Source organism: Aphelocoma coerulescens, chromosome 3, assembly GCF_041296385.1.
Source record: "Aphelocoma coerulescens isolate FSJ_1873_10779 chromosome 3, UR_Acoe_1.0, whole genome shotgun sequence".
Taxonomy (NCBI): Eukaryota; Metazoa; Chordata; class Aves; order Passeriformes; family Corvidae; genus Aphelocoma; species Aphelocoma coerulescens.
In genome coordinates, this window is record NC_091016.1 from 3,104,471 (window position 1) to 3,117,217 (window position 12,747).

Here is a 12,747-nt window from a genome sequence, read left to right on the forward strand (position 1 = left end):
AAACACCTGTTTGAAACAACATCTGAACCAAATACAGTTCACACTGGATGCGTGTTGAAGCAATGTGTTAATGCCACTACTTAAGAAGGAAATTGCTTTAAGGCCCATGAGATGTATTGAACTGCGCTGGAGGGGAGGCTCAGGTGGGATGGTGACATATTATCTCCACGTCAGAACCGTGGGGAGCTGTTCCTTAGCTAAAACGAGGGCAAATCGAGCCAATTGACCCGTTCCTTGCGGCAGAATGCTGCCCGGGGGCGGGCCCGGCCCGGCGGCGAGGGCGGAGCGCACGGGACGCGATGGCGGCGGAGCTGCGCGGGGCGCTGGAGCGGCGGCTGCGGGACCTGGGCATCGCCACCGTCACCGCCGAGCACCCCCAGGTACGGCACCGCCACTCCCAGCCTCCTGGAAATCCGGGAATAAACCCCTGCTGCCAGCGGGGGGCACAGCGGGATCAGGGCGGGATCAGGCCCTGCGCGTGGGGTTTTAGCAGAAGTATCAACGTGGAAGTTCTCGCGGGGCCTGGCAGAATGTTTGGGGGTGTTTTTTGGTGGCTTTGACTCTGTCTCTGCCTCCCGATCCACCCCCTTTCCTCCGGTAGTCTGAGGAGGGGCCCACCCACTTCTTTTCCCTGAAGTCGGCGGCAACCAAGATGCTTTCCAAACTTTTACTCGCTCCCGGTTCCAAGCCACGTCATTCCAGTGTGTGGAGTGGCAAACGGGAGCGCTCCCAGCGCTGCCTTTAAAGTGAGGCATTGCTGTACGCACGCTACAAACGATTCTGAAAGTGTGCCGGAGCAGTTCGTCACAATTTATTCGTGTTCTGTTAAAGTTCCTTCATAAAAGGGTACAGCTTTTAGGCCGAGTAGAACATTCAGTATTTTCTAAATATTGAACAAAAGATGCCTGCCAGTACACGACTGGGAGTCTAATGGGATATAGAGTCTGACACAGCACTGGTGCTGTTTTCCAGGTGTTCACTGTTGAAGAAATGATGCCCCATGTCCAACATATGAAAGGAGGTCACAGTAAAAACCTGTTTCTTAAAGACAAAAAGAAGAAATCGTTCTGGCTGGTGACTGTCCTGCACAACAGGCAGGTCAGTTTAAACGAACTCGGTAAAAAACTGGGCGTTGGAAGTGGAAACCTAAGATTTGCTGATGAAAATGCCATGCTGGAAAAGCTCAAAGTGGGCCAGGGCTGTGCCACGCCGCTCGCCCTCTTCTGTGACCAGGGAGACGTGAGGCTGGTGCTGGACGCTGCCTTCCTCGAAGGGGGCCACGAAAAGGTGTATTTTCATCCAATGACAAATTCTGCAACCATGGGCTTAAGCCCCGACGACTTCCTGAAGTTTGTGAGATCAACAGGCCACGATCCCATCATCGTACACTTCGATGAAGACATTAAGTAGAGGAAGTTCACTTTTCTACTACTGCTCACAGATTTTGTAGAGCAAAACTGGTGGAACATCTCGGTACAAATAAAACTGGAAAAAAAATGGCTTACTCCTTTTTGTTTCAATTATGTAAGTTTATATCGTATAATCTGGTGAGAAAAAATAGTGCCTTTGAGTTCTTAGAAGTTTAACAATGTTCTTAATAAGACATTTTGCAATCTACCACTAAGTAGCTAGTAGGTAGAAAAAGCATTATTTAAATACTGTTATAGTATTTATCAATAAATGGATACAACTGGAAGTTCTGGGTGTGGGATTGGCCTTGAAGGCTTAAACTTGACATCACCAGGAAAGAACAAATTCAAAGCTGTAGGACATCTGTCAATACCCCCAGGACAGAGCTGCCCCCACTGTGTCCCTGCACCCATTTATGCCCTACTACACATTGCTTTTATTCTTTTTACCTAAAAAAACAACGCACCTACACTACAGAAAATGCATTTGATTGTCATTTTTCAACCAAGGTGTGCTGAAGACAGAAGCAGCAGAAACTCCATCAAGTCCAGTAAACATCCCATGGCAATGAGCAACCCCCAAAACCCAAAGCCAGGGGAGCAGCGAGTGAGGGAATGTGAAGCTGAAGGGGGTGAAGGCTTTTGGATGCACTCTAAGGAAAAAATCACGTACAAGTGATGCCTCCAGGGCAGGAGCATCAGTGCAGGCTGGGATGAACTGCAACCAAAACTACCGGAGCAGGAATTAAAAACATGTAAAAGGATTTGTGATGTTGGGTAAATGAACAATTACTATTAACTGAGTACAAAAAACCATCATCTAGGGCAAGTTCCTTCGCCCCCAGCCTTAGCACAGTTTCCATCATTTTTGAAGGATTTGGCACCTGTTCTCAGAGCTCTGAGTGACAGAACACTTCACCACCCAGCAGTTTAGGTTCTCCACCTCTGACAGACACAAACCAACCCCATCTATCCCGGGAGTCACGTCCAGTGGGAAAGAAGTGACCAAAACAGCTGAAGCTGCAGCAAGAGTCACTGGAGAGATGGCCAGATAGATGTGATTGTACAGGCTGAAGGGAACACCTGGTATTTAGGAATACTGGGTTGATGAATGAGCTCTGGACTGACAAATGCACCACTAAATTAGCTCAGTGTTAAGATACATCTTTAAAGTTTATCTTGTTAAGATACATCTTAAGTATTAAGTGTTAAGATACATCTTTAAAGTTTATCTTGCTCTCTCTCTGCCATTCACTCTCCCTCCCGCTTCAGGTTTTTTTCTTTGTGGTACCCCAAAATCCCTTATCACTTAAAAAAAGATAAAAAAAAAGAATATTCAATTTGACTTGCTAAGGTTTTTAAATCAGGAATGTTTTGAATGTGACAAATTGTTTGAAGGATGTGCAGAATCCTGGAATCTGCACTGCCTGAAGTGTGACTACCTTCATCCTCAGAAGGCATCCTGGACTTGTCTCAGCAAAAATAACTACCAGGCTTCAAATACTACATTTGGCAAATCTAGAATAACTTCTTTTTGTATTTACTTACGAAATAAGTGTCTTTTTTTTTTTTTTTAAATAATAGTATCAAAACAGTGTACAGTTAAAAGCTACCCAGCTCTGCACAAATCACACAGAACAAACTACACGTGGTCCAGAAAAATTCTGCTACAGTTTTATCAGTTTCCTTCCAGAAGAAATACTCACTGCACACATCACCACGACACCAATACCCTTCCAGTAACATCAGTTTCCAGAAAAAGTGTGTATAAATATACACACACAAAATAAGAATAAAAATTATTTGGTTTGGCATTTTAATAACATCATTAATAAATGTATACAATGGCAAACATTAAAAAAATCAATATGTAAAGGAAATTACAGTTTTAAATAAGAGCTTTTTAAGTTCTGTTTCACACCTAGGTACATTCCTTTAAGGCAGTTTTATTAATATCAAAGCATTATTTACATATACATCATCAGCTACCCCTAAAAATCACACATGAGCTCCTTTGTTAGGCTGCATCATGTCCTGGACAAAGTTTAGAAATCATAATAATAATAATAATAACAACAACAATAATCATAATCGTACGTGTTGGGAATGTTACTAAATCCTCAGAGACACCAGAAAAGTAAATAAAACGTACACATTGTATGGCATGAGAACCTCCTTTGTAACCTGGAACTGGCAGTGATGGGTTTGGGATTCCTGGGGTACAAAGGGGGTGTGTGTGCTCCTGTGCACACAGTCCCACAGCTGCCATGTGCTTCCCTGGGATTGGGAGTATCAGGAACTGTGAAGCTGCTCCCAAGTTAAATTTGCTTTTTTATTTTACTTTAGGGACACAAACTGGGAAGATTAAGAAAGGAAGAAGAGGGGAATCAGCAGAGCATGGAGAGCCACCTGACTGCTCAAATGCCATGGAACTTCCCTGCAAAGCAACGTGGACAAGTTGAGAAGAGCTGAGCTGGCCAGAGGAACGGGAGGGGATCCCTGTGTGGTGGAAATGACACATGGAGGTGTGGTGAGGGCAGTCACACGTGCCTCACATGGGGGTGTGTGCCAGAGTCCTGACAGTGACAGTGAGAGTGTCCCCAGACACAGCCACCTGCTCGGATCCTGGCAGCACAGGCAGCATTTGGCACTGCAGTTTCAATCTCTTGGTTCAAGCCATGCATTTTCCTGTAACAGTAAGGGGACAAATGGTTCTGGTTGGGGGGTTTGAGCTGCATCAGTCCTCTGTCAGCAAAGAGTGAGGAGAACCCAGGCACAGGCCCTGAAATGAGCTTGAACACGCCATCATTTAGAGTTAAAAGAGATTTTCCTAATCTTTATGGCCTTTGAATTGTCTGTCATAGTCGCTATGCCCTTAGTATACATCTTTTAGCCCATTTTATCACAAAAATTTTTCAGAAGAAACTCATTTTAAAGAAAACAAACAGAAAATTTTCCCTTCTAAAGCTTATTGAGCATACCTCTTTTTTGCCCTTTTTGACAAGATTTCATGCTTTTAAATCTGTTGAACTGCCTTCAGCAGTGGGGCTCACCTTCACTGAGGAAGCTGCAGGTGACATTATGCACCTGCCTGCTGGATGCTTGGAGGTGACACAGGGAACTCAACCCTTTACATGAGGAATAGGAATGTGCTTACTGGCTTTAATAAAATAGAACAACTCATTTTGGGTCTCAGTTCCTGTCCACTTCCTCTGAGCTCGCTGCAAATCTTTCCAGACAAATATATGCAACCACCAACTGTACCAATACCATTTGTTGACTTTAATATAAATCAATAATGAACAAAATGTATCTAGTAAAAGATAACCTTAAAGGGAACTGATTGTAAAATGCATATGATATTATTTACATTTCTTTTTTGCCATCAAGAAACCTCCTAAGCCACAATCAGCTCATGTCAAAAGACAAACAGTAAAAAAAAAAAAAAAATTAGTCAATACACAAACATCGTAAGACAGTCTTATCCTGCAAATGGCATTTGTGGAAAACAGCCTTATATTAAAATAAAAGTTACAGAAAAACCATACCCGACAATTTCCTGTCAGAAACATCTGAACATACATATGCAGAGTAACTCGGGAATGTGAAAAACACAAAGGACAAACAATGTCTCTATAATACCATTATCCCATGACTCCCACTTCTGTTAGTTACCAAGCTTTTCCATGGATGTAAACAAATTTTTCTCTTGCAGTATGCAACAAAAATCAGCATAAACTTTCTTAAGAGCAATTTCATGCAGATTATGCTAACCAAATAAGGCAGTGAAGTGCCAGTAGCTGTGAGGTTTTTGTATCTGTATATACAGTCCTTTTCAACAAAATTCTACAGCATTTCCTTCAGATTTACAGACGCAAATAGAAACTGCTAGGTATGGGGGTTTTTGGCTAAGTATTAGCAGAAGCTTAAGCAAATCAGTGGCTAATTTCAAAAACAGAAGATGAAAGAAGTTTTGTTTTGTTTGTTTGTTTTTTTTTTCCCTGGAGTAATTCTTGAGACCTTAAAATCCTTGGTCCTTAGGGAGATGAGAACTGTCCTTTATTCAGTAGATCTTAACAGTGCAATGTGCAATAATTCCTATGACCATCTACACATTTTCGGCAGTAGACTCCAGTAGAGCTCCTTGATTCAAGGAAGGAAGGAAGGTAGGTAGGTAGGTTTTTATTTCTTGCCTGCTCTAGTCACGAAGAATGTACAAAATTCCCTTAATTTTTATTAATGATTCCTACAGTCGCTGTCTTGTTACTTCAGATATAAAGGCTTCACACTGAGATACTGAAGGACACTTTTCTCTCTGTGTTCAGTCGAAAGGCAGAAAGAGAAAAGAATGTAAGAAAAAGCTTCAGGTGTAGAGGCACAACACACAGAGTTCAGTCACTAACAGCACTAACAGCATGCACCAAAGGGGCTCAGGAAGTCAAGAGGAGGACAGAACACCAAAAACAAGCTTTATAAAAAGGCAGATTCTGTGGGGTACTGAATACTCTTTGATTTTTGTTCAACAATTCTTTTCAGATTTACCTGTCCCTGTCTAAAAACTGATTTCAGTATTATTTCTTAATGGGATTTCTCTGAACTTTCTTCTTCAGGAGATTGAAAAAATAAGTCAGTGTCATTTTTACAGGCAAAGGGCTAAGCGGGACAAGGTTCCCTGCCTCTGGAAGAAGCTCTGGAGAGCCACCGGCCCCAGCCTAGTGAGTGAGCGAGAGAGAAGCCAGGTAAGCAAGCAGGATTTACATCTGGTTAATGCAGTGTGCTCTGGGGCTGAGATGGAATGCTGTTAGTTTGTTGTAAATGAAATTCATCTCATTTACAGGTTGGGCAGGAAACTCACCACTTGGCCCACAGCTCAGGTAGTGGGTAATAGAATTAGGAGCTTTGTTGCTCCCTAGACCTGCTTTTTGAATTTCTGCTTTCTGGGATAGCTTCCACATCTGCAGAGAAAAGCATTTCAGGTTATTCATTGTGTTTATCAGGACATGAAAAAAACCCCTCATGCATTAAAACACATTCTACTCATTAGGAGAAGCAAAAGGATGTACAAACACTTTCTGGTTGTTTTTAAGAGGAAAGGACAGAGGAGAGGGACAGAAGAAACTCACTGCAAGTGCCTGCTTAGCTATACTCACTGACATTCATCTCAGCATTTAGAACAGCCAGGTGTTATTCCTAAAGCCACAGTCAGATATATGTCGCCAACCCTACCTTTCTGCATGTATGGAAAGAAAAAGTAATAATGAGGTGCAATCACAGCTGACTGACCCTAGCAGAGAACTTCCTTCTTTGTATTTTGAGCTGCTGCACACCGACAAATGTTCACATTCAGTTCCACAAACCACAAAACTGTCTTTGCATGCAACAGCTTGAACATGCAAAATGCAGCATCTGAACTCACCAGTCACTGAAAGCAAAGCATCAAGCAAACCCTGAGCCAGGCAAACCTCAACTGTGAGCAAACAGCTGAGCCTGAACAACAAAACCTTCCTGGGCAGCAGCCACGTGTTTAGTGTTTACCAGTACCATGCAGAGTCCTAACTTAGCACTGCCCAAGGCAGCAGGGACCAAGGAATGAGCAAGGGCTCCATGTGTTTCAGAGCCTGCCATGCACATGGCTGAGGAGCAGCAGGGATTGGGAATGAAAAGAATTCCATGGAACCTTCCACTGTTTGAACACAGACAGACATCCATGAACTTCTTGTTAAGGACCAAAGGGCGGAGGAAAAAAAAGATCCTTCTACCATGACAACATTTTCTTTCTTTCACATGTAACAAACAAATGTTGATAAGCCATTATTCAGAGCCATTAAACACTCTCTTGCAGAATGCTTTTGCTGCTGCCCAACTCAGTGGAGCAAAACAAGTTATTATCCTCAGAACTGAAATGCAATTCAATCCAAATTTACAAACCAACGCAGAGTGGCTTGAGCTGGACAAGGTTGGCCTCCAACTCCAGCAGACTGGAGACACTAGTGCTCCAGGACACTCATGCTTGGTTATTCCAAAGCCCTTGGGGTTTAAGAGGGAAGCTGGGGACAACACTGGCAGTTTTTGTAGGTGTGACTGTCTAAGGACCTAAGCAAGTCGAGCAGGTAACAGCACACCTGAGAGCTGCTCCGACTTCTGCAACCAGAGTCGATCTAAAGCAGCTACACACTGTGCTCTGACCAGCGCCTCTGCAGAAAGGTAAGAAAAGCCAGACCCTGGCAGCACAGGGCGAGTTTGTACTAACTCACCCTGTGCTACTTTGTACTACTCAGAGCTAGGATTGTAATTCCTTAAATAACTTGAAGCACTTTGCTTGGGATACCAGCACTCTTCACCTCCCACCTAATCCCAACACAGCTACAGACGGACGGGAGTGAAGTCAAATGGCATGACCCAAGACTAGAACAGTGATCTCACTCTGTCAGAGTCAATGTGTGTGAAATTAAGATTCTGTGTATGAGATTTCTCATTCTTCTGCTGCTGAGGCAGTTCCAGAGGGAACACAGCAATAACCAACTGCTTGCTGTGCCCAGCACTGGGAGGGAGAGGTGAGAGATTTATCAGCCCAATACCAACGAGTGGTGCAGACCTGGGGAAGGCCTGTGTCACATCCTGAAACAGTCATTTTACTCTCCACAGACATTCAATATCCTCCCCCTTGTTCCTGAAATGCAGGGCTTCTTATCCCTTATAAAACAGAGCCCTTCCAGATTCCCACACGGGATATCTGCTGCTCTTTCTTGGGGAACTATGGATTCACTGCCCCTCCCTAACTAAGCACTAAGGAATTAAAAGTTCAGCCCACACAATAGTTCTGTGACTGCCACAAAACTGCTGGCAGAATAAATTCAATTGTAAAAATCAGAATGTGACATTTGTTGTTTTCAATATTTATTTTCAATTTTAAATATTTTCCCTCTAGCTATACTGTCGTTCAAAATTTTTATAACGTATTTTAGCTCCCACAACTGGCATAACCAATGCCTTCTTGCAAAGAAATGCTCATGCCTAAAGCCTTATGTAATTATAGCTTGAATCTGATACAATTTTAAACTGTTTAAATTTACCATTTCGAAGTTTCAAGCACTTGCAGAAACAGTGGCACATCAAGTAATTACGATTCAACATCTGTCTTTAGCAGCTCGTCTGGAATTTAAGGAGTTATTTGCTGAAGTATTCATATCCTCCCATAACCTTGCAAGCAACTTTGTTCTTTTTCTTTTACTTAACTGTGTTAATTTAACTTTTTTTCCTGTTATTTTGCTACACCATTTGTTTTCTATTATATCAGTGTTACTTCTGTTGAGAAGAAAAAATTAATTTCCACCATACTCAAGACAGGTTTTTATTGCTGTACATCACAAGGAGCCTGTTTTTTGACCCCTGATAAAACCAAACACTTCACTGCAGTTGTACCCACGATGTGGAATGACAAAGCAGACCAAAGGGAAAAGGTGGAAAAGGTAATTTTTTCATGACAAGTGCTGTGTATCATGTGACTATTTATCACCTCTTTGTAAGAATGATCATTTCTGTTTAGGATTATGAATGGTCTGTGTGTTTATTGCTCTGTATGGACAGTAATTAATATTTACTGTGCAAACCAGAGGCACTGAATTATTGGGATTATTGGGCACTTGTTCCTTGTGCATTTATGCCACAACATGGCATAAATGGAAAGGGTAAGAAGACACTGAGATGTCCCAAACGCTTCTTTCCATTAGTGCCTCATATGTGAGAGGAGGGGGAAAAAAGGGTTTTTTCCCTGCAAGTAGATACTCAATTGCATTGCTGATAGCTCTGAGAGCTCGAGCACCAGTGCCAGTGCTGTCCTTGTCCCAGGAATGCTGTTCCCTGCGCCGTTCCGGGCATGCGCTTGCTTTAACATGCAGCAGTAACCAACAGGAAAACACCAAAATATTTGCAATGCGTGACAAATAAAAATATAGCTGGCATTATAAAGGCATGCAAAATATACACAGTGCAATTAATGTTTCATGCAGGCTTTGGTGGGGTTACAATTCCACATTCAAACATGCCACAGTCCACAGTCGCCATCCGCAGGGAACGACCACCCGCGGATCAACCAGGAATGATTCCTTCATTGTAGGGAAGTTTTCTCTGTCATCCAGTGGACATGGAGAACACTTCTATGGCATGTTAGGCTTATCCAGGTTTAATAACACGACTTTCTTTCATACACAGCCATACTCATACCACAGGGTCTGGTTATCTTCCGAGACCAGCAGTGGGGACTGGGCCTCGCCAGGGCCGGGGGCAGGGACAGGGTCCCCGGTCAGAGCTGCCCGCGGGTCACCCTGAGCCTTCTGAGCAGCACAAGGCTGTTCTTGGCTCCTCGGCACTGACCTAGATGCCGACACGTTTGCCTGATCGGCTGCTTTGGAGGTGGATCTTGGGGGCAATCCACTGATATTGCTGACTAACTCGGTGTTGAGGGATAAAAAGGGCTGGGGTGCAGTGAAGGACCCTGCGCTGCCATTCCCAGATCCGCTGGCTTTATCCCAGAACACACTCGCGCTCGGCAAAGTCCTCTCACGACAACCTGGCCTTTCCATCCTGGCCGGCTTGGGAAACTCGGAGTTACCTCCTAAATTACGTGCTGTGAGTGAGGGAGCTGCCTCGCCCTGCGGGCCACGCTCCCCCCTGCCAGGCACACAGTGAACACAAGGAGAGGACACCCGGAGTGCCGAGTACTCACTGGAGGTGGGCGGAGCACTCCCGTCAGCCGGGGCCGGGGCTGCATCCACGGACACGGGTGGCCTACTGTCCTTAGACAAAAAATCATGGATGCTTGTCCTTCGGGTGGTCCCTTCTGCCGTGGAAATGACGCTGCTGGCACGAGGTAAGGTGGCGTAGGGATTGCAGTCCCTGGATTGTCGCTGGGTCACAGTTGCTTGGATCTTTTCTTTCACGGACCTGGCCTTCCCCTGGGCGCCGGGGGTGAATTTGATTGGAGAGCTACTGAAGTAGAGATCTTCAGTCTTCCGGAGGCTGGGCCTTACCAGCTGTTCTGGTTTAAGGGATCGTCCATCTGAGAAATCAACTGTGTTTCTGACACTCAGGGATCTCACGATCCCACAGCCAGCTGCTGGCTGCTTTCGGAGCTTCTCCCTCCCTGCCAGCTCCGCAGACTCGGACAAGCTTCTCATCACTTCATCTAAAAGGTTCTCTTCACTTGCAGATTTCATCTGTAAAACCAGAAAAATGTAAGTTTGTAAACTGTAATTTTTGCCTTTTCTTAAGCAATTTTTGTAGACATAAATGAAGAACAATTCTACAAAGATTTGCTGGCGTTTTCTTTTTTATTTCTCAGCTCTCTAAGCAATATTAAACACTTATGATACATACTTAGGAGTTTTCTGTACAGCTTACAAAAAAAAGAGTTTAGGTGAATAATATTCAGACTCAGTGAAGAAAGACTGCAGTAGTTTTCAAAATGGTACCAGAGGCAACTGGGGAAGAATTAAGCTAAAGACATTAAGGAAATGCTCTGGCAGAAGACTGGAAAGAAGCCCCTTGAATACCCTTCCACTCAGCATGGGTCTGGGAGGCTATGAAAGGGATTCTGGGATTTGTGACTAGCAGCAGATCTGGCTTGGTGACTTAGGTGAGGTTTTTTATTTTTTACTGCCAGAAGAGAATTGTCTAGTGCTTAAACCCCCAAAATCCAAAATGGGCAAGAATAATTTTAAGTATCTAAGCAAAAAATGCAGAATCTTCTCCAGATCTGTGTCACTGCCCCAGACAAGCCCGGTTCCTCACTCCTCAGAGGCCCCAGTCACAGCGACTGGCTGGCTTTATCCTACAGCACTTTTGGAGTTTGGGCACATCTACTCAAGAACTAGGGATGCAGAACCTGAAATACCAGCAGAGATGAGGTGATTTGGGGCTTCTAAGACACTGCCACTGATTTACAGAAACATTCCCTTCGTCTTACTCCTCTCAGATTTCATTAAGCTCCAAGGTCACTTTTAGGTTCCCAGTGCTGTTAAGAAGATGAAACTGAAGCAGACAAGAATCTCCTCAGGGAATGAAGACAAACATCTTCCTTCCTGTTGATGCAGGACAGATGTGACAACAGCTGCTGCTGGACACTCCGAGCCCTGGTGTCCCACACACTGGACACTGGACAGTCCAGGAAAGTCGACTTTCCTACCCAACCCAGGGACCACAGAGGGTCAAGCTGCAAAATTCCACAAATTTCCTGCTGGAGGAACCGGACAGTGCATCAGGAGACAGTGCCTGTGACCTCTCAATGCAGGTGTGACAACAGCTCCAACAAGCCTTTCAGGAATTCCACTCACTGATCTGATCCTTGCATTAATTCTGAGCCCACCGATGGCACACTACGCAGTTAAACACTCTCTGAACTGACCTCACTGGAGTTACTCTTGTTGCTTTCTTCCAGGAACTGCTGCAGGGTGACAACTTCACTTCCAGGGGAGCCCGTTTTGGTCTGTTTCCCACGACTCTCCGGAGTCTCGGGCATCCTGTGCTGGAGCACAGGGCTAGACCTGGTGTGCCCCTTCAGGTACTGGATGGGGCTGCTGCTGCTGCTGGACCAGGCCTCGTGCTCATGGAGCAGGCTGAACTCCCCACTGCTGTGGCTCTGGGGCCTGCTCTGGCTGTTCACTGCACCTGCTTTGGGGGGAAGGCATTAAGTATGTCCATTAGAAATACACCAAAAAAGCTGTAAACCTGTATAATCCCACTCAAATCTGGAATGTTACCAGATGCAGTTAACATTCATTCTATTTAAAAGACTAAAAAAAAAGTCCAGTTGTCATTTTTTTACTCCATAAAATTGCACTCCCCTGACTTACCTTTTGCAGGTCCTCAAACAATGCATGATTTTTTTGGAATAAAAGCTACCTTTCACTTATAATGTGGGCCTCCACCTGCATAATGTTATATTCCAAGAGGCTAAAGAGACGCCTCCACTCTTGTTCAGCATCATTGAGAGGCACAGGGTAATTAAACATTAAAGGAAATGCAGAGGATTGAGTGGAAAGAAAATATTTTCTCCAACAAGAACTACTCAGGAATGCTGCTTCTCCAACAATTCCTGCTGTTACTCCTACTTTGTTACAACTGGGACCTGAAGGAAGCACATGGTATTAGATGCAAAATGAATTCCACGACACCAGTTCATTTTATCTGTAAATAGTCAGTAACTATGAATTGCTTAAAAAACACTGATGGATAATCAAGTATTTCCAACTTCATGTTACTCTTAAGAAATAAATTTAAGTCTGAACAAAGCTAAGTAGTTTACAATGGAAATGCCTAATCTTGTAGAGACACTGGGGCA

The 12,747-nt window shown here is 44.1% G+C and overlaps 2 protein-coding genes across 14 annotated transcripts in view; one reads left to right on the top strand and one right to left on the bottom strand.

Moving 5' to 3' along the window:
- Nucleotides 1-278: 278 nt before the first annotated feature.
- On the top strand, nucleotides 279-1,523 carry LOC138107541 (prolyl-tRNA synthetase associated domain-containing protein 1-like). Its single transcript, XM_069008854.1, has 2 exons — nucleotides 279-380; nucleotides 973-1,523. The coding sequence occupies exons 1-2, from the start codon at nucleotides 300-302 to the stop codon at nucleotides 1,408-1,410; spliced, it is 519 nt and encodes a 172-aa protein (XP_068864955.1). The 5' UTR covers nucleotides 279-299; the 3' UTR covers nucleotides 1,411-1,523.
- Nucleotides 1,524-3,070: 1,547 nt separating this feature from the next.
- The window catches only part of CCDC88A (coiled-coil domain containing 88A), a 65,280-nt gene continuing 55,603 nt past the window's right edge, over nucleotides 3,071-12,747 (bottom strand). For 7 of the 13 annotated variants that reach the window (XM_069008839.1, XM_069008844.1, XM_069008841.1 and 4 more), the window contains 2 exons: nucleotides 11,812-12,077; nucleotides 3,071-10,624 (listed from right to left, as the gene is read on the bottom strand). In XM_069008839.1, the coding sequence (XP_068864940.1) occupies nucleotides 9,611-10,624; nucleotides 11,812-12,077 (1,280 nt within the window). In that variant the 3' untranslated portion in view covers nucleotides 3,071-9,610. The remainder of the gene's footprint in view (nucleotides 10,625-11,811; nucleotides 12,078-12,747) is intronic. The other 6 variants (XM_069008849.1, XM_069008851.1, XM_069008848.1 and 3 more) reach the window with 3 other exon arrangements.

Coding starts and splice junctions, on each gene's coding strand:
- LOC138107541 (XM_069008854.1), top strand. CDS start 300: ATGGCGGCGGAGCTGCGCGGGGCGCTGGAGCGGCGGCTGCGGGACCTG. Junction 381..972: donor TCACCGCCGAGCACCCCCAG/GTACGGCACCGC, acceptor GCTGTTTTCCAG/GTGTTCACTGTTGAAGAAAT.